This window comes from Oncorhynchus tshawytscha, linkage group LG19, assembly GCF_018296145.1.
Source record: "Oncorhynchus tshawytscha isolate Ot180627B linkage group LG19, Otsh_v2.0, whole genome shotgun sequence".
NCBI classification, from domain to species: domain Eukaryota; kingdom Metazoa; phylum Chordata; class Actinopteri; order Salmoniformes; family Salmonidae; genus Oncorhynchus; species Oncorhynchus tshawytscha.
The window spans coordinates 26,438,241-26,465,320 of NC_056447.1; the positions used below are offsets into that span (position 1 = coordinate 26,438,241).

Below are 27,080 nucleotides of genomic sequence, written 5' to 3' on the forward strand. Positions count from 1 at the left end.
GGAGGGGAGCAGAGGGGAGGTAGGGAGCAGAGGGGAGGGAGGGAGGGAGAAGAGGGGAGGGAAGGAGCAGAAGGGAGGGAGGGAGGGAGGGAGCAGAGGGGAGGGAGGGAGGGAGGGAGGGACGGAGCAGAGGGGAGGGAGGTAGGGAGGGAGGGGAGCAGAGGGGAGGGAGGAAGGGAGCAGAGTGGGGGTAGGTAGGGAGGGAGGGAGAAGAGGGGGAGGGAGGGAGCAGAGGGGAGGGAGGTAGGGAGGGGAGCAGAGGGGCAGAGGGGAGGTAGGGAGGGAGGGGAGCAGAGGGGAGGGAGGAAGGGAGCAGGGAGGAAGGGAGCAGAGGGGACGGAGGTAGGGAGGGAGGGGAGCAGAAGGGAGGAGGTAGGAAGGGATTGGGCTGGAACTGTGTCAGAGGACCCTGACAGAGAGAGAGACACGGGTGCAGGGATCAAAGGCCTGCTTACGGCACTTGTGGATTCCATCACCATGACGACAGCGGCGGCAGGATATTAAGGCCTAGCAGGCTGTAATTTAGGCAGCACAAACAAACCCGGGGAGAGGGATCTGATTAATGAGTCTGAAGGGCCTGCGCTCTGCTCGCTGGCCTGGCTGCACACTATAAGCCCGTTAGCCTTTTGTTTGCCAGAATGGGGACTGACATCTGTGTTGTGTTATCATTTTACCTTGCTCGTGGCTACGGATGCTTTACAGTTTAAAGACTCCAACCCATTCCCACACACACACTCACTCTTTGTGATACACACACACAGACACACAGATGTACTCACTCACACTGAGAGACTGATTGCGTTTTGAAATTGAGCCTTTTTCAGGGTAAACTCAGGCCACTTGTTTCCCCATACCAGATGGCAGATCAGACTGTGTGTGTGTGTCTGAGGTAAATGAGTGCATGAGCAGTACTGTGTTTGTGTATTCAGGGCACAGTTTTGAGTATTCACTGAATTAGTACCAGTTTCTCTCAAAACAAATGGAATGGAAAACAAATTCTAGTCCCCTAGTTAACCTCCAGAGTGAAGCCTCTAGTGCTTGATAAATCCCAGTGCTTATACTTTGTCCTGACTAGGGCTGTTGCGGTGACCGTATTACCGCCACACCGGTGGTCACGAGTCACGAAGGCAGTCAAATTCCATGTGACCGTTTAGTCACATTAATTAGGCTTCTACAAGCTCTGATGCTGCTGCTGGTCATTAGTAGACTACCAAACCTGCCAACAGCCTGGTACTCAAATCAAATCAAACTTTATTTGTCACATGTGCCGAATACAACAAGTGTAGACCTTACGGTGAAATGCTTACTTACAAGCCCTTAACCAACAGTGCAGTTAAAGAAGAGTTAAGAAAATATTTCCCAAATAAACTAAAGTAAAAATACAAAATAATAAAAAGTAACACAATAACATAACAATAATAAGTCTATATACAGGGGGTACCAGTACCGAGTCAGTGTGTGGGGGTACAGGTTAGTTGAGGTAATTTGTTCATGAAGGTAGGGGTGAAGTGACTATGCATAGATAATAGACAGCGAGTAGCAGCAGTTTACAAAACAAATGGGGGGAGGGTCAATGTAATAGTCCGGTGGCCATTTCATTAATCGTTCAGCAGTTTTATGGCTTGGGGGTTGAAGCTGTTGAGGGGCCTTTTGGTCCTAGTTTTGGGGCTCTGGAGTCTCTGACAATTTTATGGGCTTACCTCTGACACCACCTATTGTATAGGTTTTGGATTGCAGGAAGCTTGACCCCAGTGATGTACTGGGCCGTACGCACTACTCTCTGTAGCACCTTATGGTCAGATGCCGAGCAGTTGCCATACCAGGCGGTGATGCAACTGGTCAGGATGCTCTTGATGGTGCAGCTGTAGAATCTTTTGAGGATCTGGGGTCCCATGCCAAATCTTTTCAGTCTCCTGAGGGGGACAAGGTTTTGTCGTGCCCTTTTCACGACTGTCTTGGTGTGTTTGGACCATGATAGTTTGTTGGTGATGTGGACACCAAGGAACTTGAAACTCTCGACCCGCTCCACTACAGCTCCGTCAATGTTAATGGGGGCCTGTTCGACCCACCCTTTCCTCTAGTCCACGATCAGCTCCTTTGTCTTGCTCACATTGAGGGAGAAGTTGTTGCCCTGGCACCACACTGCCAGTTCTCTGACCTCCTCCCTATAGGCTGTCTTATCATTGTCAGTGATCAGGCCTACCACTGTTGTGTCGTCAGCAAACTTAATGATGGTGTTGGAGTTGTGTTTGGCCACGCAGTCATGGGTGAACAGCGAGTACAGGAGGGGACTAAGTACACACCCCTGAGGGGCCCCAGTGTTGAGGATCAGCGAGGCAGATGTGTTGTTGCCTACTCTTACCACCTGGGGGTGGCCCGTCAACAAGTCCAGGATCCAGTTGCAGAGGGTGGTGTTTGAGCTTTGAGGGCACTATGGTGTTGAACGCTGAGCTGTAGTCAATGAACAGCATTGCCATATAGGTGTTCCTTTTGTCCAGGTGGGCAAGGGCAGTGTGGAGTGCAATTGAGATTGCATCATCTGTGGATCTGTTGGGGCGGTATACGAATTGGAATGGGTCTAGGGTATATTGCTGTTGGTGATTGCTGATGCTGTTGATATAAGTCATGACCAGCCTTTCAAAGCACTTCATGGCTACCGACGTGAGTGCTACAGGGCGGTAATAATTTAGGCAGCTTACCATCACTTCCTTGGGCACAGGGACTATGGTGGTCTGCTTGAAATGTGTAGGTATTACAGATCAGTCAGGGAGAGGTTGAAAATGTTAGTGAAGACACTTGCCAGTTGGTCCGCGCATGCTTTGAGTACACGTCCTGGTAATCCATTTGGCCCTGCGGCTTTGTGAATGCTGACCTGTTTAAAGGTCTTGTTCAAATCGGCTACTGAGAGCGATATCACACAGTCATCCAGAACAGCTGGTGCTCTCGTGCATGATTCAGTGTCGCTTGCCTCGAAGCGAGCATAAAAGGCATTTAGCTCATCTGGTAGGCTCGCGTCACTGGGCAGCTTGCGTCTGGGTTTCCCTTTGTAGTCCTTAATAGTTTTCAAGCCCTGCCACATCCGACGAGCGTCAGAGCCGGTGTAGTAGGATTAAATTTTAATCCTGTATTGACGCTTTGCTTGTTTGATGGTTCGTCTGAGGGCATAGCGGGATTTTTTATAAGTGTCCGGATTAGTGTCCCGCTCCTTGAAAGCGGCAGCTCTAGCCTTTAGCTCGAAGCCCGATCTGCGTCCTCTTTTCCGCCGTCTTTTCTTCACACAAATGATGGGGATTTGGGCCTGTTCCCGGGAAAGCAGTATATCCTTCTCGTCAGACTCGTTAAAGGAAAAATCTTCTTCCAGTTCGTGGCGAGCAATCGCTGTTCTGATGTCCAGAAGTTATTTTCGGTCATAAGAGACGATAGCAGCAACATTATGTACAAAATAAGTAAAAAAATAAGTTAGGCAAAAAAAAACAAAGACAAAATAGCACAATTAGTTAGGAGCATGTAAGATGTCAGCCATCCTCTTCAGCGCCATTAAAAAAACCTCTATTGTCCCTCTAGTCACTCTGACATCAATGCAAATGTAATAGAAAATCTAATAAAACACTTCATGAGAGCTCATGAGCTCCTGTTGCGCAACATGTCTACAGGTAATGTAATTGCGTGAGAAATGGTGGCCTCTATTAAAAAGAGGAGGATCCCATCAGCTTTCTATAGGCTAGACCAGGGCTGCCCAACTCCCTTCCTGGAGATCGACTGTCCTGTAGGTTTTCAGTGCTACCCTAATTTAGGGTATCTGATTCAGCTAGTTAAGGTCTTGTTGAGCAGCTAATTAGTAGAATCAGGTGTGTTAAATTAGGGTTGAACTGAAAACCCACAGGACGGTAGATCTTCGGGAAGAGTGTTGGGCAGCCCTGGGCTAGACCTACTATATTTATTTATCCTAATATTAAGCAAATATTAAGCACATTGCTTATCTTTACAACAGGAATATAGCCTACCTGGCTGGCATGAAAATCAACCACAGGAAAAGCGTCCCCCATTTGCTATTTAAGTGCAGAGATGGCATGCATTTTCCCCCCCTGCCCCCGTTTCGAGACAGGTGCAGATAATGGTCAATTGTAATTCAAAACATATTTCCCACATATATTATTTAGTATATGTAAAGACAAGATTAAATCAAGAATATGGGTCAATATCAGCCTATCACTTGTGAATTATATATTAACACTTGTGAATGATGCCCAGCTTAAGGCAAGAAACAATGCCTTTTTATGTGACTTTTTCTAATCATAGTCACACACCTGATGTAGCCTAGCCCATAGGCCTATATGTTTTGATAAGGTTTGTATCACAATAAAAGTGGCCAAATAACTTCTTAAAATTAAGCACATTAATCTGCTTTACAATGGGTGTAGAACCTGACTGGCATATACCTGTATAAGCAACGCCTGAGTTTCAAGTTTGGGGAAGATAATTTTCACCATAAACATGCACCTTTATAATAAAAGCATTACATGCATGGACTTTTGATAATGATGTTTTCTGCTAATGGAACATGTGTGTTTATAGCCTACTGCCATGTGCACATTGCTGCCCTTATAATATGAAGAAATAGCCCAATAGTTTATCAACATTTTAAGCTAAACGTTCTGATTTGTTGCGTCAGCCTCATTTTTTAAATGCTAGTGGTTGTATTAATTTGGAATCGATCGCATCCCACAACTGTCCCAGACTACGTTTGTAATATTTATTTCTCGCACAGAATAGAATAGGTTGACTTTTGTACTATGGGGGAATAGTAGTTTGACATAGGCTAGTGCTTTAAGTGTTCCTTAGGCCTACTCTTCTTGTTGGCCGATGAAAAGTAAATGTGAACAGTTCATCCAATATCTTCAATATGCACCTCGGAATTGGATAAGGATGTGCACAGTTGCGTCCCCGATGTGTCGGTCTTCACTTGTTGCCTGTGAGAAAGACCTGATCACGTGATGGAGAACCATGTGAGTGAGATGAGAGGTATTTTGGAGCAGGCAGCATTTAGGGAGAAGGGCTGCAAAAGGCATTTTTTAGGGTGCATTATGGCCACACAAGGGGGATGCCGCCTGGAAATTCGAGGCATTATCGAGTACTTCTCAAATTGTGAATGAGAGACTGATGAAGTGTGTACAGCCTGCGCAAATAACAAAGCAGAGCTCATGCCTTTCAAGCAACTTTTAAAAAAATCATCATTAGAGTCTCATCATGCAGCCTTAGAAGGTATTAAAAATCAGAACATATAGCCCAACGTTTGTAGAACAACTGAAGTTACATTAATAAATGAAGCATATAGGAGTACCTATTTCTATGTTAACAGCTCAACACAGAATAGTCGCATGTGCACACCCCCTTAAATCATTTGGAGAAAATGTCCTTTCTATTTTATTCAGCTTTGTTCAATTATATTCTTCATACTATAAAATAACGTCAAGGAATTCTAAGCAAATCTTATCTGCTAAATTAACTAGTGTAGCCCACAGCCATATGGCATAGTCACATCAGGACTTAACATAAGGACAACTATTCTGTTCTTCTGAAATAGACTACATTTTATTCATATGATGTTTCTTTAGACCTGTCTAAAATGATAAATGGATTTGTTGTGAAGGTGTAGGCTACATTACATGGATTTATCAGACTTTTTAAAATGTAGATGTTCCAAAGGTCTGCATGTGTGGAAGCCAGGAGATGCTAAATGTGTTTATGTTAATTAACGGTCAATTATCGTGAGACCGACAGTTATTTGCTTGACAATCATCGGCTGATGAAATTTCGTGACCGCCACAGACCTAGTCCTGACTCCAGCCTGCTTGGTACAGATTGCTCTTTATCACCTGCTGGGCCAAGCTCATGCATTCATGTAGTGTTATGATGCCCTTTCCTTCTCCTCTGTGATGCGATCTTTCACAGTATTAAAACAATATGTCCAACTCAGAAAATAAACAATAAAACAAGACCACTATTGTTACTAATTGTTTTCATTCTCTCTCTTCCCTGCATTTGACTGTGTTGATTTGTTATAGTATAGCTGTCTAGGAAACCGAGGAGTACCAGGTCTCTGGCCTGCCTGCCTGCCTCCCGCTAAAGGCTATTATTGTGTATGCACAGGCCCTCCACCACAACAGAGACAGCATTATCACAGAACACTCGAGGGAAGTGCCTCTGAATTAGTGTGAGTTTATTGAAAAGTTCAAGATTTACGGAGAAGGGGCGAGGGAGCGAAGGGAGGGGGAAACAGAAACAGAGGGAAGAGGAAATGTTTTCCATTCTGTCGCCCTCCTCGCTGCTCTCCCTCCTCCTCCACTCACACGCTCTCTTTGTCCGCGGCGCAGTTCGGAGTGACCGGCTGCCAGGAAATGTACAGCGAAGCCATCTGGAATTCCAATAAATGAGAGAAGGGAAGGGAAGATCCCCTTAGAGCTGGCCAGACCAGTGAACACCATTCAGTGGGATAGACTGACTGGCTCGAGTAGTAGAGGAGAATAGTCAGGGGACAGGGATGGGTGATGACCGATTAGATTCACTGACTGGACATCAGCTGATTGGGTTGTTGCAAACATGACCTCATGTAGAAGGAAGTACAGTAAAGCTTTCTGTGTGTTTTGTCCTGTTGCTGACCCCTTAGCCTCTGGTTATCTCTCTATGTATCCTTCAGACACCACTAGCTTTGATACTGTATATGAGCATGAAGTAAAAAAGTATTGGGTCCCCTTTCTCTGGCCTCACTTTTCACTGGCATGAGAGACTGCTGTGTTCAGCTGCTGTGGTAAAAGAGTAGCGTTAAATCACACTGTTCTGGCTCGAGACAGAGTGTGCAGTCATGTCCCACTCAGGATCTCTCGCACAGCAGAAAAGGTGAGAAAGTAGAAGTGGAGCTGGGGAGGGAGGACACCAGCTGTAGTCAGCACCTGGTTAGATGGTCACGCTTCAGCTTAAGTCCTCTGTCTGGAGTTCATCTGAGGACAGGTCTGCCCTTGCTCTGCTCTGCCTGGCCCTGGCAGCTCTCTGGCATTCCTGCTGTTTGTCCCCTCTCCTGGGCACACTGGCACACGGGGGGGGTCTACCCATCACCCCTCTCATTCATCTCGGGGGTGACCCAGTCTTCAATGGCAGGCTGTCTTGTGCTATCTTCCAAGCACTTGTCTTTTACACAAGATGTTCATTAAAGCTATGCCAGTCCTCAGTGCTGTTGTGTGTATTGTTAATAGTAACTAATACTTTTGGAGAGAGCTGGACCGTGGACTTTGCTGGAGCAGTTAAAATGGTCAGAATGGAATGTTGACAGTGGTGTGCGATGGCTACTGTTTTCTTCCCACAGATCTGTCTGTCAGCTGTGTTTTTCCACTCACAGTAAATAGTATTTTCCCGTGGGTGCCCGGTCAGTCTCAAGGTCTTTTGTCACCCGCTCATAATATTGTCATACTCACAAGGAATAGTTCTGAGAGAGCCATTGTCATTGGCTTTCTACAGTTGCTAAAGTTCTAGGTGCTGGAATGTAAAATAAAGCAGAAACAACATTCTCTTGGATTCTTGTGTAAACCCTGCTGGCCGCTACTGTTAGGTGAAGTTAGAAAAGGATCCTTCGGAGGTCACAGTCATTTCAGATAAACTCATCAGTCATTCACTAATTTACCTCTCCTTAAAGACTCAGCTAAGTAAAGATGAACCAACATTACATATTGACTTTATCTTTTCCAAGTGTACTGCAAACACCGCATGATTCTAAATATATTCTGGATTCCCTGTCATTTGGTTCAACATATACAGCACATCCCACCACTGTCAGACAGTCCTGTATTCTCCTTTAGCCCACTTAACTGCACTGTGGGCTGACTGTTGAATTCCTTCAGAGACTCAGAGAGAGCCAGTCGTTACTCGTCTCCTAAAATGTGCCTCTAGGTAAGGTCTGCTCCTCTCGGTACCGCCACAGCGTCCCCCTGTGTGTTGTGGATTCCCAGTGGCCTCGCCCCGTAGCATCTGGTGAGCTGCTGCTGCAGCTGCCTACTTGTTGTCAGTGGCTCCAGCTAGGGTCCACCTGCAGTCGGCCTGGCTCTCCATCATCACACCATCATCCTCCTCATCATCCTCATGACTGTGTATACATCTCCATCGTTCCATGAAAGAGGTCTGCAGTCTTGTTGCAGGCTCTCGTGTTTGCTCTTTTTGGGTGAAATTTACCATTTTGATTTTGTGTTCATTGCTTTACTTACCTTATTCTTTATCATATGAAAACTACCACTACCATCAAAGGTGGTTATTATTCTCCCATGACTTTTCCCTGAGCAGTGAATTTGTCCTGTGGATGAGGACATGTAGGATAACACAGTCAGTAGGCGTCTGTATGGACAGGCAGGCTGCTGACAGTGTGTGGATGTGTGCTCTCTCTGCACCTCTCTCCCATCCCTCTGACCTCATCACACCACACAGCTCCACAGGGAGCAGACCACTGCAGCTGGACAGACACACTGCAACAACAAATAACACCAGGCCACTTCAACATACTGTACTCTACTCTCAGTTGAGTTGTATCACACTGGAAACTGTCATTTTACTACATGATATGTACTTATGACTACTTCTTATTCCCATTCTGGATTATTGTAGAGGACCCCACCCTGTCCCGTGAGGTTGAAGGGGATGTTTTTGCTCAGTGTGACTCGGTGTCGATGACGTCATGTGGGCGGTGTATGTAGGCTACAGTATACTGTATGTACAATATTGTGTGATGTAGTGATGGGGGAAGAATTAGATACAGTAGAGTATCGCACTATTATTTTTGACGATATTATATCGATTCTATGACTATTGTATTGATTCTCTAAAAATAATGTCTGTACTTGCACCAAAACTCAGGTATTTCTCCTTCTCTAGCTTTTTTTCCTATTTTCTTTTTATACTGAACAAAAATATAAATGCAACATACAACAATTTAAACAACAATTTACTGAGTTACAGTTCAAAAAGGAAATCAGTCAATTGAAATAAATAAATTAGGCCCTAATCTATGGATTTCACGACTGCGCAGGGGCACAGCCATAGGTGGACCTGGGAGGGCATAGGCCCACCCACTGGGGAGCCAGGCCCACCCACTGGGGAGCCAGGCCCAGCCAATCAGAATACATTTTTTCCCCATAAAAGGGCTTTATTACAGACAGAATTACGTCAGCCGTCCAGGTGGCTGGTCTCAGACGATCTCGCAGGTGAAGAAGCCAGATGTGGAGGTCCTGGGCTGCGGTTGTGAGGCAGCTTGGACGTACTGCCAAGTTCTCTAAGATGGCATTGGAGGCGGCTTATGGTAGAGAAATTAACATTAAATTATCCGGCAACAGCTCTGGTGGACATTCCTGCAGTTAGATTGCCAATTGCACAATTGAGACATCTGTGGCATTCAAATGTATTTTCATTTTATTTATATAGCCCTTCTTACATCAGCTGATATATCAAAGTGCTGTACAGAAACCCAGCCTAAAACCCCAAACAGCAAGCAATGCAGCTGTAGAAGCACGGTGGCTAGGAAAAACTCCCTAGAAAGGCCAAAACCTAGGAATAAACCTAGAGAGGAACCAGGCTATGAGGGGTGGCCAGTCCTCTTCTGGCTGTGCCAGTTGGAGATTATAACAGAACATAGCCAAGATGTTCAAATGTTCATAAATGACCAGCATGGTCAAATAATAATAATCACAGTAGTTGTCGAGGGTGCAACAAGTCCGCACCTCAGGAGTAAATGTCAGTTGGCTTTTCATAGCCGATCATTGAGAGTATCTCTACCGCTCCTGCTGTCTCCAGAGAGTTGAAGACAGCAGGTCTGGGACAGGTAGTACATCCGGTGAACAGGTGTGTGTCATCCGCATAGCAGTGAAAGTTAACATTATGTTTTCGAATGACATCCCCAAGAGGTAAAATATAATGAAAACAATAGTGGTCCTAAAACGGAACCTTGAGGATTGTGTTGTGTGACAAAACTGTACATTTTAGAGTGGCCTGTTATTGTCCCCAGCACAAGGTGCACCTGTGTAATGAGCATGCTGTTTAATCAGCTTCTTGATACGCCACACCTGCCAGCTGGATAGATTATCTTGGCAAAGGGGAAATGATCACTAATAGGGATGTACAAAGAATTCTGGCCAAAATTTGAGATAAATAAGCTTTTTGTGTGTATGGAAAATGTCTGAAAATGTCTGTTGCATTTATATTTTTGTTTAGTATATAAATGGTGAGCCAATATGTTTACAGCACTTTTATTTCCATGACTGATAAACATGTGTTTGCTCATGGCTCTTTCTTGTCCCTCTGCAACAGACATGGTGAGCAATATGTTTGGAACATCAAACCGCAATATAACCACAGTATCGAATCACAATACATATAGAATCCTGGGAATTGTGAGAATTGCAATACAATCACATCGGTACCTAAGTATCGTGATAATATCATATCGTGCGGTCCCTGGCAATTCCCAGCCCTAGTGTGCTGTCTGTAACCGATGTTCCAGAGTATATTACTGTATGGTTGGCTGACTTCGTATTCCCCTTTCTCCTCTTTAACTTCGCCTCTACTCCCTTCCAGAGAAGCTGAAAGCCCACACATCTGCTCTCCTCCTCCTCCTCAACCTCTGTCTTTTATCCTTTGTCTTTCTTTGCCACGTTTGTGCCTTTTGTGCTGCAGTCAGTCAATGGGTCTCTCTCACATTTTTTTGGACCCCCTTTGTCCCTCAGACCCCCAGACCGGCGACGTAGGGATCTATTTGGTGTCGCTAACAGCACCCTGGCACGGGGTGGCAACACCACAGGCCTGGAGGGTAATAGGACAGAAGGAGAGCCCCCTGAGAGGGAGTTCCCCTTCATGGAGGACCGGAGCAAGACAGAGTTTATCGAGATCCCCAACCTGCAGCCCTTCACTGTGTACCGCATCGACATCCACGCCTGTAACCAGGAGGTCCGTCGCTGCAGCGCTGGAGCCTTCGTCTTCTCCAGGACCAAACCTGCAGGTGAGGCAGTCACACACAGTCGCTAGAAAAAGGCTTCAACAACAGCAGCCATCTGTATAGATTATCGTTCTAGACTCACTATGCCTTTTTGGACATGGCTAATGAGTAGGAAGCCATCTGATATCCAGTGTGTCTCTGTCCATCAGACAAAGCAGATGACATGCCAGGCAGCGTGATCCAGGAGAGGGATGAGAAGGTGGAGGGGTCGGTGCTGCTGAGGTGGCCAGAGCCTGTCAACCCCAATGGCCTCATCCTGATGTATGAGATCAAGTTCCGCCAGGGCACCGAGGTGAGTCTGCATGGACCAGTACTCCTGAGGCCTATGGGAGCTCTGCAGGGCCTCAACCCTCAGGTTGACACTGTCTGTGTGTGTCTATTCTCCCAGCCTGAGAAACACGAGTGTGTGTCACGCCAGCACTACCGTGTTCACAAAGGAACTCGTCTGACCAACCTGGGCTATGGGAACTACTCTGCCCGCGTGCGTGCCACCTCCCTGGCAGGAAATGGGTCCTGGACTGAGCCAGTGTCCTTCTACGTGCCCCCACCCAAACGTATGGAGAACACATGCATTTCCACATAAATTACACTCTTCAAAGGACTTTTTGTATAGATTGTTTTCATGCCCAGAAATTATTTCAATGTTTCAATTATTTCATCTTCCTTTTCTCACTGGTCAGATTTGAATAGTTGTTCTGTTTTCATCTGGTTGCAGGGGACTATGACAACGCATTCTATCTGGTCATCATCATCCCCATCATCGTGATAATTCTCATCGCCAGCCTCATCACTGTACTCTTCTTTATCAACAAAAAGAGGTAAGAGAAGCTGAATGATCACTAGAACAAATAACAAAACATTTGACTAATGCAATCTTAATCCATTTAATGATATAATAGTGCTATTGTGATCATGTTCCTGCCATAGTCAGTTCATAAGATCGTAGGCTTTTCTGCTGAATGAACAATCCCATTTATCTGTTGCCAAATCTGCCTCCCATGGCTCACACAGATGTGTTTGTATCCACAGGAACAGTGACAGGCTGGGGAATGGTGTCCTCTATGCTTCTGTCAACCCTGAGTACTTCAGTGCTGCCGAGAGTAAGAATCCTCTGAAGACCTACTGTCATTTTAATGATGAGATTTTGTCAATGTCTCCTTAGATGATGGCTGTCTCTGACTGTCCTCTCCTCCTGTGTTCAGTGTATGTTCCAGATGAGTGGGAGGTGGCCAGGGAGAAAATCACCATGCACAAGGAGTTGGGCCAGGGTTCCTTCGGCATGGTGTATGAGGGCCTGGCTAAGGGCGTGGTTAAGGACGAGCCTGAGACCCGCGTGGCCATCAAGACAGTCAACGAGTCAGCCAGCATGAGGGAGAGGATCGAGTTCCTCAATGAGGCCTCTGTCATGAAGGAGTTCAACTGTCACCACGTGGTGAGAGAGTCCAAAACACCAGTTAACATCAGGGATATTGGCTCAGAAACATTTGCTTTTAAATTATAAGGTATTGCCTCAATTTCAAAGGTTAAAAGTTAGAAACAAAGGAAAGAGATCCATCAGCTTGGGAGTTGTAAGTCACCCCTCCTGATGCATAGGGTCAGAGACACCTAGCTGACTGTTGAGGTCAGAGGTCAAATCCAGGGTTCACTACCCAAGGAGATGCAGTATAATTCCAGTATAACCTGAGGCCAGCTATAACTGTGTGACCTGAGACCGTTAAGCTCTATCACAGCCAAATCCTCATTAATTCAGCTAAACGGAAGTGTTAAGGATTTCCCCCTTGGAAAGACTATGTTACAATCTTTTAGCATGTCTGGATGTTTAAAAGTCAAACATTTAATTATTAAGCTCAATTTGAATAATTTAGAGGCAAAGAGGAGATTTTTTTTCTTGCTTTCTTCAAAGCTCCTCAGTAGCTTTAGTTAAGAGGAGCCAGAGTAGTTTCAAAAGCCAGAACATTCCACATCACTTCAGTCAGTTCGATTAATAACACTTAGAAATAATGTTTCTTGCCCAATAATAGCACAGAGATAATGTTTATTGCCCAAAAGTTTCATAAGAAATACTACATCAATGAGAATTGTTTGTACTCATTTCTCTGATGCTATATCTGTTCTGTGTTCTAATTGGTGTAGGTGCGTCTGCTGGGCGTGGTCTCTCAGGGCCAGCCCACCTTGGTGATAATGGAGCTGATGACCCGTGGAGACCTGAAGAGCCACCTGCGATCACTCCGGAAAGAGGTACGTACATTACCCCTTCTGCTCTTTCTCACATAGTCTCTCACAGAACTCAAGTCTATGGCCTTGTCCTGAATCTGTCTTGCCTACTACTTGCAGAAACTGCATACTGTGTATACTAATCATACTACATTCTATTTAAAACATACGGTTGTGTAAAAATGTAAACAACAAATATCAGGCCATTGTGTCAGTGCATTTATATGACACACGCACACACACACACAGTCTTGTATACCTAACCTTGTGGGGACACACAATTCAGTTCCATTCAAAATCTTATTTTCCCTAACCCCAACCCTAACCTGTACTCTTACCCTAACCCTAACCTTAACCCTAACCTTAACACAAAAACCTAACTTTAACCCTCGCTCCTAACTCTAGCTCATAATTCTGACCCTAAAACTAACCCTCACTTCTAACCCTAACCCTTAATGTAATTCTAACTCTAACCTTAACCCTAAACCCCCTAGAAATACCATTTGACCTTGTGGGGACTAACAAAATGTCCCCTGTTGGTCAAATTTGTGTTTGTTTACTATCATTGTGGGGACTACTGGTCCCCACAAAAATAGTTAAACACACACACACACACACGAAAGACATGGAGGGGGAGATATATCCACACCTCTTTCAGTTGGTCTCTCCCATTGTGTGGTGTGCCCTGGACTCCAGGCCAGGCCATGGTTCAGTGCTGCAGACAGGGAGAGGGAGGTTGGAGGGAGAGACTGAATGGCCTGCTTGTGCTCAGGTCTCTGCCTCTCTGCCACAGAACACGTCCAGCCAGGTTCTGCCCCCGCTGAAGAAGATGATCCAGATGGCAGGAGAGATTGCGGACGGCATGGCATACCTCAACGCCAACAAGTTTGTCCACAGAGACCTGGCTGCCAGGAACTGCATGGTGGCGGAGGACTTCACCGTCAAGATCGGAGGTGAGTGCCTCAAAATACAGTAGTACTCATAATCCCCGCTGTAAGTTTAACGCTCAACTCCCTCTGCTGTACTCCAAAGTAAGTATTTTGAGATCACTGAGTGCTTGAGTGGGAGGAATAGCTCGTAAATCTAAATGGACAGGAGAAGGAGAGGTGAGGTGATGGATAAGGCCTCATGTGCCTCCTCTTCTCACATTAGTGGGATATTTAGTGGCCATTTAAACCTCTCTTCTCCTCTTCTTCTCAGACTTTGGCATGACGCGAGACATCTACGAGACGGATTACTATCGGAAAGGAGGAAAAGGCCTTCTGCCGGTCCGCTGGATGTCTCCAGAGTCGCTGAAAGATGGCGTGTTCACCACAAATTCTGATGTCTGGTACGAGCTCCCCGCTGTCCTCCCTGACTCATACACACGCAGAGTTAGCAGGCCTGCGCAGAACAACAAGTGTACTCTGTATGTGTTCTAGAACATTGCATGCCCTAGCTTGGGAAAAAACGGCAGATCACTTCACACACACACAGCCCATGTCCTAACCCACTGGGAACAGTCTATTCTGTGTTGGTTCAACGTAATTCCATTGAAACGACGTGGAAACAACATTGGGTGTGCCCAGTGGGAAGGAAGATCGGAGGTTATCTGGATGCCATTATAGTTAGTAGATACAGTAAGTCTTGGCAGTGAAAAATAGTTCTTGTTTAGTCATGTACCTTTGTGCTCTCAGGACCATGGAGTGAGTTTAGAACAGCAGATCAAGGCTCCGCCCAGTTCTCTCTCTGGAATGGGCTGCATTAGAGAAATATAGCTGTTTACTAGCTCCTTAGTTTTTGTTTCTCAATCGAAAGTGTCCCACGGGTCTGTCCCTACAAGCACACTTAAACTCCTCCAGATGTTTTCAAATTATGGGTTAGAGTGCCAACAGAAACCCACCTCCACATCCCACTCCCTATCTTCCTCTTTGAAGTCAGGCAGATGAAAAGGAGCATTGTGGGAACCCATTCTGGGCTCTTATGAGATTTACCAGTAGGTGTCTTTATCTAAAAAAGTCTCTTAATGTGGTTTTGTCTTTCAACACTCTCCTGTTTCAGCCAATTAGATACAAGTCAGTGTTGTAATAGGCTTTTTTAAAGAGTGTTGAGAGCCGTCTTAGATCCCTAGCCAGTGGCCTTGGAGAGCTAACAAATAATAATTGGCAACGATGCACTCTTTGTTTTCTTGTGTCAAGCTTAGGTTTTGGTTTTCTGTTGCAGTTCCTTAGTGGTCTCTGGGTAGTATACCGTCTCATGTTATTAATGAACAACACATGGATAAGGCAAGATGACACAAACATTTACATATGACAGACATAATGCAGTCTATGTACTTTTTTGATTAATATATGGAACATGAATTTATGAATAAACTTTTCTTCTGTTCTTTGAACCATCTGCTTTATACTGTGAGGGATCATTCTTACTCAACCTTGTACTATGCAGCGCCATCATTGTAAAGAGCTTCCAGAGACTAGTTACATGCCCTGCTGGGCCCTGTGTATGGATGTTTTAGCTTGTATTACCCTGCATGGTTCTACCACAGTTATGCAGCAGCTAATGTGTTGTCTAATAGGCCTGTATCCTCTCGGTTGTCCCCTGCAGGTCGTTTGGGGTGGTGTTATGGGAGATTGCCACCTTGTCTGAGCAGCCGTACCAGGGCATGTCCAACGAGCAGGTGCTGCGTTTCGTCATGGAGGGAGGACTCCTGGACAAGCCTGACAACTGCCCTGACATGCTGTGAGTCCCATTCTCTTTCTCTCAATGTCAATCTCGCTCTTGGGCTGGGTCAGGGGTAGGATCATTTCTCAATGACACTATTAGCCACTCCTTCAAGATGCTATGTTTTTCCTACTTCCTGTTCCACTGGTATGCTTATTCTTTAGGTGCATTTTCAGATATTATTGTCCTTTAGTACCAGCTCACTGTCTGGTATTGTTTCCTAGCTAAATCTAAAGATTTACAGCGCCATCTTGCGAATATTGCCTCTGCTGCTTCTATTTAGAGTTGAGGGGCCAAATGTGCATACTATATCATGAGATCTGTATGCCAGGGGGGAGCTAAGCGAAGGCCTGACTGGTGACATTTACGTCACGGTTTAAATTAAGCTCAGTGACATCATGGCCCCCATGCTCAGCTGGCGGGACAGGAGCTCCCGCCTCAGCAGTAAGCCGAGGCCCATAGAAGGGATGCCACGGCCTGTGTGTGAAATATTTCCCTCATTCCCCATTAGTGAGGGTACGAGGCAACAGATCAGTGTCTGCTCATCAGCCCTATCCTGTAATAGAGAGAGCGAGAGAGACATACAGACAGAGCCTGAATTTCTAGGCTCATTAAGAAATGTCTGTCTGGAAAGTGGGAGAGAACAGCCTCCTTAGCTGTCAGGTGGCTCTTCTGCGTATATGCATTTCTCCTCTGCCTCTGATCTCAATGTGAAGGCATTCCCTTTTTTTCCTCCACTCTCCATGGCTGACCTCACCTTACAGAGAGGGGTGAGAGAGGGGCAAGTGTTAGGCAGACACAAACCTCAGGTTTCTATGGCAGCCTCACAGTGGTGTCCTGATTGCAGGAGCTTGTGGGTTGTGTTACGCAGGGGCGGGAGGGTGAGGGTTAGGGGGATGGTTTATATGGGAAAAGCTGCTGGTCACTTCCACTGTAGTGAGTTAGTGAAGAGTTACATTATAGAGGCCTCTAGAGCCAGTAGGGTTGCAGAGGTGAACACTGCTGTAATCAGAGTCTGGGGAGAGAGGGGTATTTGGTATTTTATTAGGATCCCCATTAGCTGTTGAAAAAGCAGCAGCTACTCTTCCTGGGGTCCACATGAAACATGAAACATGACATAATACAGAACATTAATAGACAACAGCTCAAGGACAGAACCACATTAATACATGTTTTTTGTTAATAAAATAGAAAAGGCACGCGTAACCTACATATCAATACACACACACAAACTATCTAGGTCAAATAGGGGAGAGGCGTTGTGCCGTGAGGTGTTGCTTTATCTGTTTTTTTAAACCAGGTTTGCTGTTCACTTCCATTAGATAGTTCCATGCAGTAATGGCTCTATATATAATAGTGTACACTTTCATGAATTTGTTCTGGATTTGGGGACTGTGAAAAGACCCCTGGTGGCATGTCTGGTGGGGTAAGTGTGTGTGTGTGTCAGAGCTGTGTGTAAGTTGACCATGCAAACAATCGGGGAGTTTCAACACATTGTTTCCTATAAAAAGAAGTGAAGCAGTCAGTCTTGTTTCTTTTAAAAAGAAGTGATGCAGTCAGTCTATCCTCAACTCTTTACCAAGAGAGACTGGCATGCATAGTATTTATATCAGCCCTCTGATTACAATGAAGAGCAAGACGTACTGCTCTGTTCTGGGCCAGGTGCAGCTTAAATAGGTCTTTCCTTGCAGCACTCAACCAAATGAATGGACAATAATCAAGATAAGACAAAACTAGAGCCTGCAGGACTTGCTTTTTGGAGTGTGGTGTAAAAAAAGTAGAGCATCTCTTTATTACGGACAGACCTCTCCCCATCTTTACCACCAATGAATCTATATGTTTTGACCATGACAGTTTACAATGCAAGTTAACGCCAAGTAATTTAGTCTCCTCAACTTGTTCAACAGCCACAGCATTCATTAGCAGATTCAGCTGAGGTCTAGAACTTAGGGAATGATTTGTACCAAATACAATGCTCTTAGTTTTAGAGATGTTCAGGACAAGTTTATTACTGGCCACCTATTCCAAAACCCTCTTTGAGTGTTTCAGTGACTTCATTAGCTGTGGTTGCTGATGCGTATATAGTTGAAATCATGCCAGTGGCAGGTCATTGGTAAAAATAGGAAAGAGTAGAGGGCCTAGAGAGCTGCCCAGCGGTACATCACACTTTACATGTTTGACATTAGAGAAGCTTCCATTAAAGAACACCCTTTGAGTTATATTTGATAGTTAGCTCTGAATCCATGATATGGCAGAGGTTGAAAAGCCACACCTCATACGTTTTTTCAACAACAGGTTATGGTCAATAATATCAAAGGCTGCACTGAAATCTAACAGTACAGCTCCCACAATCTTCTTCTTATCAATTCATTTCAACTAAATCAGTCATTTGTGTTCGTGCAGCACATGTTGAGTGCCCTTCTCTATAAGCATGCTGAAAGTCTGTTGTTAATTTGTTTACAGAGAAAAGCATTGAATTTGGTCAAATACATTAATCCAACAGTTTGCTAAGAGCTGGCAGCAAGCTTATAGGTCTGCTGTTAGAACCAGTGAAGGCCTCTTTACCACTATTGGGTAGCGGAATTATTTTGGCTTCCCTCCAGGCCTGAGGACAAAGACTTTCCTCTAGGCTCAGATTAAAGATATGACAGATAGGAGTGGCTATAGAGTCAGCTACCATCCTCAGTAGCTTTCCATCTAAATTGTCGCTTCCAGGAGGTTTGTCATCATTGATCGATAACAATAATTGTTCCACCTCACCCAGACTAACTTTACAAAATTCTAATTTGCAATGCTATTCTATAATTATGTTTTTTTTGTAATGCATGAATATGATGGCTCACTTTTCGTTGTTGGCATTTCCTGCTTAAATTTGACACTTTGCCAATAAAGTAATCATAAAAATGATTGGCAACATCAATGACAGAGAAGACAAGGAGAACATAATAGAGAAAGGGATGAGTCATATTTGAAAGGTTTTACCACGTGTATCATATCCTTAATTAGTTAGGAAATTCTGATTTTCAAAGGGCTACTTTCCCTCAAAGCTGAATTATGGGCATGAGTGACAAATGAAATATTTATACTAGATAGACATTTTTGATATATCTGAACTATTGTTCTATGGTAAAGGATGACTACACATTTGATCCAATGTTAGGGAGCTGCATGAAAAGATATGGTTTTCTGAGTGGTGATATTGGGGAACATGTTAATGGTCTACAGCTGAAGATTCCTGTTTACGTTAATGGTCTGGCATAGCATTGGTTGCTCTCTCTAGCTCTACTCTGGCCAGCTTTGGTTTGGTTATTTATAATGTTGTGAACAATGCAACGTTTACATACCATGATGTGAGTGAAATCTGCTAAAAGGTCCTGGAATGTGTTTGTGTGTGATGAGGAGCTGAGTGCTGACAAGCAGAGAGGATATACTGCAGCGTATTCACATCAACGAGTGTTACACACAGCGACAGATGGCTCAGGAAGAATTTGCAGCAGGCCAACGCCAAGCAGACAGGTTACTCTGGAGCGTGGGCTCAGCTCCAAGCATTACAGACATTTTCATGGGAGGTCTTGGAGTCGGGGTTTAGTTTAGCCATCTGAAAGACAACTTTAAAAGACTAACTGAGAGGGTGAAAAACAACCCATGGCTGGTTAAAACATAGTTTGAAGTTAAGTGTCTGCTTAACTACCCAGAATGCTTTGGTGCAGAGAGGCTAGAATACCCAGCTGTACAGGCTGTTGTGAGATCAGACAGAGAGAGGTGGCTGCTGGGAGATAGAGGGAGATGACTGAGGTGTTTATGAAGGTATTCTGAGGCTTTAGAAGGTATTCTTAGCTTGTTTGTGTATAATTTAAGATGTGGTGTGTGGGGGAGCACCGCACCCAACTGTAATGATTCTCCTTTTATTATGTTGTTTTGACGTTTTCTGTGTTCTTTCGCTGGCCTTTCACAGTATGTTCATTTATGATTTACTGTCTACACTATATATACAAAAGTATGTGGACATGCCTTCAAATTAGTGGATTCGGCTATTTCAGTCACACCCATTGCTGACAGGTGTATAAAATCGAGTACACAGCCGTGCAATCTCCATCGACAAACATTGACAGTAGAATGGCCTTACTGAAGAGCTCAGTGACTTTCATCGTGGCACCGTCATAGGATGCCACCTTTCCAACAAGTCAGTTCATCAAATTTCTGCCCTGCTAGAGCTGCCCCGGTCAACTGTAAGTGCTGTTATTGTGAAGTGGAAGCATCTAGGAGCAACAACGGCTCAGCTGTGAAGTGGTAGGCAACAAGCTCAAAGAACGGTACCGTCGAGTCCTGAAGCACATATAGCGTAAAAATCATATGTCCTCAGTTGCAACACTCACTACCAAGTTCCAAACTGCCGCTGGAAGCACAATAACTGTTTGTCGGGAGCTTCATGAAATGGGGTACCATGCCGAGCAGCCGCACACAAGCCTAAGATCATAATTCGCAATGCCAAGCGTCTGCTGGAGTGGTGTAAAGTTTGCCGCCATTGGTCTCTGAAGCAGTGGAAATGCCTTCTCTGCAGTGATGAATTACTCTTCACAATCTGTCAGTCCGACGGACAGTCTTTGTTTGGCGGATGCCAGTGTAACGGATGTGAAATAGCTAGCTAGTTAGCGGTGGTGCGCGCTAAATAGCATTTCAATCGGTGACGTCACTTGCTCTGAGACCTTGAAGTAGTGGTTCCCCTTGCTCTGAAAGGGCCGTGGCTTTTGTGGAGCGATGGGTAACGATGCTTCGTGGGTGACTGTTGTTGATGCGTGCAGAGGGTCCCTGGTTCGTGCCCGGGTATGGGCGAGGGGACGGTCTAAAGTTATACTGTTACACCAGGAGAATGTTACCTGCCCGAATGCATAGTGCCAACAGTAAGGTTTGGTGGAAGAGGAATAATGGTGTGTGGCTGTTTTTCATGGTTTGGGCTAGGCCCCTTAGTTCCAGTGAAGGGAAATCTTAACGCTACAGCATACAATGACATTCTAGACAATTTTGTGCTTCCAACTGTGTGGTCACGGTTTGGGGAAGTCCCTTTCTTATTCCAGCATGACAATGCCCCCATGCACAAAGCGAGATCCATACAGACATGGTTTGTTGAGATCGGTGTGGAAGAACTTGACTGTCATGCACAGAGAGCCTTGACCTCAACTCCATCAAACACCTTTGGGATGCAGGTGTCCACATACTTTTGGACATATAGTGTAGTTGTGACACATTCTACAGTATATTATGATGGTACATTCAAACTGAGATACTATGTATAGTTTGCAGTGGTTGTTTGTATAGAAAGTTCTGGAAGTTCTTTGGTTCAGAAACATCAGAAACATTTTCATGGGCTCTATAATATTGGTGTACTCTGCCATCTTCTGGTGAGAAGATGTAATGATATATGTATAATTGAGATTGTCTGTGTGTTGTCCTTAGGTTTGAACTGATGCGGATGTGCTGGCAGTACAACCCCAAGATGCGTCCCTCCTTCCTGGAGATCATCAACAGCCTCAAGGAGGAGCTGGAGCCTCCATTCAGTGAGATGAGTTTCTTCTTCAGCAAGGAGAACAAGCCCCCGGACACTGAGGAGCTGGACATGGAGGTGGAGAACATGGAGAATGTGCCACTGGACCCTGCACCCAGCAGACCCCCCACTGCCGCCCCTCAGCCCTCCCAGGGACCTATGGGGGCCACACGGGGCTCAGCGCCCCCTCCTCCCCAGCAGTTATCTCCAATACAAGGCCCTTCTAGTACCCTGATGGGACCTGGCTCCCCCTCCACCTCAGTCCCTGCTGCCTCTGCCTCAGCCTCGCCAAGCCTGGCTTTGGACAAGCATTCAGCACAGGTATCGGCCAACGGGCCAGTGGTAGTGCTACGGCCCAACTTTGAGGACACGCAGAACTACGCTCACATGAACGGGGGGCGCAAGAACGAGCGGGCGCTGCCACTGCCCCAGTCTTCAGCCTGCTGATCCCTAGCCCCCCTCCTCTCCCCTCAGCCAGATCACCCCTCTCCACCTCCTCTTCTCAGACAGGGTAACATAAACTTCTCCTCCGCTTTAGTTCTAATGGGGGGATGGATGAGTGAATAACTGACAGACATTATACTACTCTACTGCAGTAGGAGTCTTTTCTTTAAAAAATGAAATATTAACAAGATGTATGATTGAATCCCGAGACTGAGAAACAGTACAGAAACCTGTTAAAGCATTTGGAGCATGGTGGCTCAAACAGAACTACAACACTGGGGAGCTCTGGTGTTTCCTTCTTGTAGAGTATTTGTTACTTTTTTTCAAAAATCCTTAAAGAAAGACAAAAATACAGACTTATTAATATTCCCTGACTGACAGGTATTGTAGGTGAGAGACAATAACTTATTTTAAGCATATCTGCCAGCAGATCCGACAGAAGAGCACTTTTTGATGATCTCAGAGAGAAGGTTGTATATATCTGATTGTGTATTTCTATACAAACACATGATTCTCTTGACAGTAAGATAGAGCTCCTCTTCCACACTTCTTTCCATCAATATACTTCTCCTCCCATATTTCAGACATTGATGTATTCTGGACTAGGCTCATTGGTTTTCCTGTCAATATTCCGGGGTAGGAGGGAATGTTTTCAGGAGTGGGTAGATTGAGGAGGGGTTATTGTAAATCTGCCATATGTTTTGCCAAATCAAACTTAGCAATTTTCTCCCTCCTGCTCTTCAATTCTCTCTTTGATTGGACATGGAGAGAAACACAATCAAGCATCCTAAAACTCCCACATTGCTGGGTTTTTTTCTGTTTCTACTTCACAATTACAATCAAATTGTAAAAGGAATTTGCCTGTTTTCTTTTCTGGGGTTTTTCGGGTTCACATCAGAGCCCTTATTTGGAGTCCTATTTTATTGTATGTGTCATCTGAGAGATGAAAACACCAACATCACCAACAGAGACATTGAACAAAAAGGACTTGGCGCCAAAAATACAACACATACAGAGATAAACCTGAAGTGGAAGGTATTGAATCAGTTCTGATACAAGGAGAACTAAAGGACTTAACAGAACTCCATGTTGTGAGCATACATAAGTCTGCTAAAGGCATTGTACACAACAGGTATTTTTTAGACTAGTCATTAGTCTCTCTGTACAATTCAAACATTTATATAAAGGTCTTACAGTTGTATGTTAGACCTTAGGATCATTGTCACACACACATCATTGGTTTGTCACTTTTATAACTTTTATACGGTTCAGATGTTCTCTTCTATGTCTGTACAGAATAAAGCTGCTATTTTTTTCTTTTTCTTTTTTGGATGTTATATATATAAAGAAATCCTTCAGGTTGACTATTTTATGATCTCCACTACAGTCCATTTCTTATGCTTCATACTTCTAGCAAAAAAAAATATTTAAAAAAAATGACCTTTCTCTCTTCTTTACCCCAGAACAGGTTGTCTGTATCACAACATATTGTCCAATGCCTTTTATTTTTTTATGAACATGTTTTTCTTTGCATTATTTTTTGTAGATTTCTATATAATTATCATTATTATTATTATTATTATTATTATTATTAGTTCGAATGGACACCGTAGCTCCGTGTGCGAGTGTGTACGTTTGGCACCCTTTTTGTACCAGTTGTCTAGTACCTAGTTATTGCCCCCTAGGTGCAACTTAATCTCAGGTCGAAGTACATGTTTTGCTTTCTCCATACATTCTCATTACTGTCCTCTGCTTGTTTCACCTCTCTGTTGAGTCCAATAGTGCCCTCTCCCCTCCCCTCCAGCCCCACACTGAAATGTGCAGTACACCTGCCTCCCCCAGTGCCTCCTTTTGAAGTCAGGATTAGTTGCACAGGATCTTCTTTTTTCTACTGGATCTGGTGTTTTAACCCATTCATTTTCCTGCCTCTCAATTGATAGGGCTAATTGGGTTGTCTTGTTTGCCTTAATGATCCCAACCACTCGTCATCCTCTCAAATAATGCTCATCCATAATCAAAGTTATCTTTTTGTGTCTTAGATTTCAAGTGCAGCATTAGTGCTTATTCTCCTTTATCATTCATTTCATTTGTGTTGTCATACTCATTCTCTTACGATCAAAGTGAAAACAGTTTCTATTGTTTGTCTCCTTAAACATGGCACCTGTACACCAAATAAGGATGGGTTAAAGTCCAGGGAAGTGGTCACATTTCAATGTCATGAATTGAATAGGTCTTACTGGGGGTGTCAGTATGAAAAGTGTTTTTGAAGGATTTCTCCTCATCTTTTGAAAAAGTTTCCAGCTTTGAAGTTATTCTCTGTAGGATTGTTATTTATTTTTTTATTTTCCTTTTGTGATATCAGTTTAAATCACTGTATAAATGCCCCTTCATTCATTATAAAGTTGGATTTTTGATATGTACTTTCTTTGGTGTCATGGCTGGGGGACTTTTTTTCCCCCTTCCCTTCAAGTATATATCTACCTCACTCTTTTTAAGTGTGTATGAAAAGAAAAGTACGTCTCACCTTTTCTCATTACTCTGTATAAGGTTATAACATTATTAACAAAACACACCACACCCAAACCCGGTCGGTGTGGAGATGGGATGGCGCTAGGGTGGCTCTAATTATATCTGGTCCCATGCTTAAAAAGTTCTGTATCAACTACATGTCAAATCAAATTTTATTTGTCCCGAATACAACCTTACCGTGAAAATGCTTACTTACAAGCCCTTAACCAACAATGCAGTTCAAGAAATATAGTTAAGAAAATAATTGCTAAATAAACTAAAGTTTAAAAAAATCGAATCAAAAAGTAATAGAAGAAAATGACATAACAATAAGGAGGATATATACAGAAGGTACCGAGTCAATGTGAGGGGGTACAGGTTAGTCGAGGTCATTTGTAAAGTGACTATGCATAGATAATAAACAGTGAGTAGCAACAGTGTAAAAACCAACGGGGAAATAGTCTGGGTGGCCATTTGATTAATTGTTCAGCAGTCTTATGGCTTGGGGGTAGAAGCCTTTTGGTCCTAGACTTGGCGCTCTGGTACCGCTTGCCATGTCTGACTTGGGTGACTGAAGTCTCTGACAATTTTTTTGGGCCTTCCTCTGGCACCGCCTAGTATATAGGTCCTGGATGTCAGGAAGCTTGGCCCCGGTGATGTACTGAGCCATACGCACTACCCTCTGTAGCGCCTTATGGTCAGATGCCGAGCAGTTGCCATACCAGGCGGTGATGCAACCAGTCAGGATGCTCTCGATGGTGCAGCTGTAGTACCTTTTGAGGATCTGGGGACCCATGCCAAATCTTTCCAGTCTCCTGAGGGGGAAAAGGTGTTGTCGTGCCCTCTTAAAATGTTGTGCTGGTCCAAAGATTTTAAATGGAAAACAAAGTATGTTTGTAGTTAAGCTGAAAGTATGAGGAATATAATGTATGTGGTACAGGTTATATTATGGCTTTGATTTAATAAAAGAGGTTGACTGGCATGTACTGTATTGCACAGGAAATGGCTCTATTCCCACCCTCATGGTTCGAGCACTAACATGCTAACCGGGTTACCTAATAATGCTTAACTTAGAACAACATTAAATTACTATTGTGATGGGAAGCATTTATCGAAGGCTACATGAGGTACACTATGTATTGGTAGAGAGCATGACACAGCCACCTCAGACATCCCATCTCCACTCCTCTGCAAATGATTTCACAACTAGAAATCCTCTGATCATACAGCTGGTAAGAAGGGTGAAGCTGAATGGTATCTTCTTCTTTTTCTATTGTATCATGTATTTAGGTCAATTTTAAGCAAATCAATACATTGCAGTTAAGCAACATGTGGGTAAAGAAAAATGGGAACATTGCAGTTATCATCTTTGATCGTTTAAGACATTTTGCAATGTAATATATATTGGGAAACCAGGTAGATCAGAGGATGTTTGGCTTTAGCCTGAATTCTGGACATCTAAACCACTACTGACATTGAAACAACTCCAATAGAATGTTTGCCAACACTGGCTTCTGGTTTCAGCTTAAACGTTTCTTCATGTAAAAATGTTAATTGATAATATCCTGTGTACGGTGATGTAAAGTATGGATTTCCCCTGAAGTATAAATGACGGCACTTATTTCTTTGAAACCCTCCTAGTGAAGACAACATAGTCATATACTCCTAGACTCAACTGCCCCACAAGTCCTCAAAGTTAGTGCTACAACAACAAACAGAGCTTTGTCGTTTATATTGCTGGGAGCAGTTGAGTGTAGAAATCACCAGCATTAGAGAAATACTAGGTCAATATGGAGTAATTGTGTTATATGAAGGCATATGGTTAGGACACCACACACTCTGTCCTGGGAGGGATGTCTCAAAGCAGACTAACTGTATAAAAAAACATCTACAGCCATCTGCTGCTGCTCCACCTCCTCGTGCATCTGTCACAGGACACTGTTGTTTCCTCTGTACTCCTTCATCATCTAATCTCTCCATCCTATCCACCTGCCCCTAATGACTGACTTTTCTAAATAACACCTACAAAGCTCCCACATTCAAATAATGCAGTTATCTTTTTTTTTTGCATCCTGTTAAGATTTTTGAAACCATTCCAATTGGCTTGGAATAGATTTATCAGATTTTTCTACTGTCCCTTCATCGTAATATTCTTCATCGTCATCCTCATTGTGATTATTCATAAGACTGCACCCTCTTTCTCTATTCTACTGCTGCTGATAATAACACTGCTTCAAAGACTGTCTCAATCCGTGGGTGTAAATCCTCTAAGACTGTGCCAATATCAATGGAAGTGTGGTTGAGATGGCGGCGTTGGATTCAGACCTCAAATTCTCATTAGATGTATTTTTCAATAGATTATGGGTCATTGAAAGGGGAAGATCCAATTTTGTCGAGCAAAAGTCAAGTGGAGCTGAGGGCATATTAGAGTTTATACTAGTTGCGGAACAATATTTAATTTTTTCGGTCGTGGGATGGAGAAAGGTTTTTGGTTCACAGTTCAACATAGCCTGGAAGGCTAAAGTGTTCTACAGTATATTCTGAAGTTATTATTTTTGAGGAAGAAATCCATTGGGTGGGAAATGAGTGCAGCAAAAAAGACTTGGTTGGATGAATGGCACATTTCCAGGAACAAATGGCTTT

At 44.1% G+C, this 27,080-nt stretch overlaps 1 protein-coding gene across 2 annotated transcripts in view; it reads left to right on the top strand.

Moving 5' to 3' along the window:
- The window catches only part of igf1ra (insulin-like growth factor 1a receptor), a 107,877-nt gene extending 83,528 nt beyond the window's left edge, over window positions 1-24,349 (top strand). Inside the window, exons 11-21 of one of the 2 annotated variants that reach the window (XM_042301528.1) lie at window positions 10,758-11,029; window positions 11,176-11,318; window positions 11,415-11,580; window positions 11,742-11,844; window positions 12,056-12,126; window positions 12,229-12,458; window positions 13,160-13,264; window positions 14,013-14,193; window positions 14,441-14,570; window positions 15,827-15,961; window positions 21,398-24,349. In XM_042301528.1, the coding sequence (XP_042157462.1) occupies window positions 10,758-11,029; window positions 11,176-11,318; window positions 11,415-11,580; window positions 11,742-11,844; window positions 12,056-12,126; window positions 12,229-12,458; window positions 13,160-13,264; window positions 14,013-14,193; window positions 14,441-14,570; window positions 15,827-15,961; window positions 21,398-21,932 (2,071 nt within the window). In that variant the 3' untranslated portion in view covers window positions 21,933-24,349. The remainder of the gene's footprint in view (window positions 1-10,757; window positions 11,030-11,175; window positions 11,319-11,414; window positions 11,581-11,741; window positions 11,845-12,055; window positions 12,127-12,228; window positions 12,459-13,159; window positions 13,265-14,012; window positions 14,194-14,440; window positions 14,571-15,826; window positions 15,962-21,397) is intronic. The other variant, XM_042301529.1, reaches the window with a different exon arrangement.
- The last annotated feature ends 2,731 nt before the right edge of the window (window positions 24,350-27,080 follow it).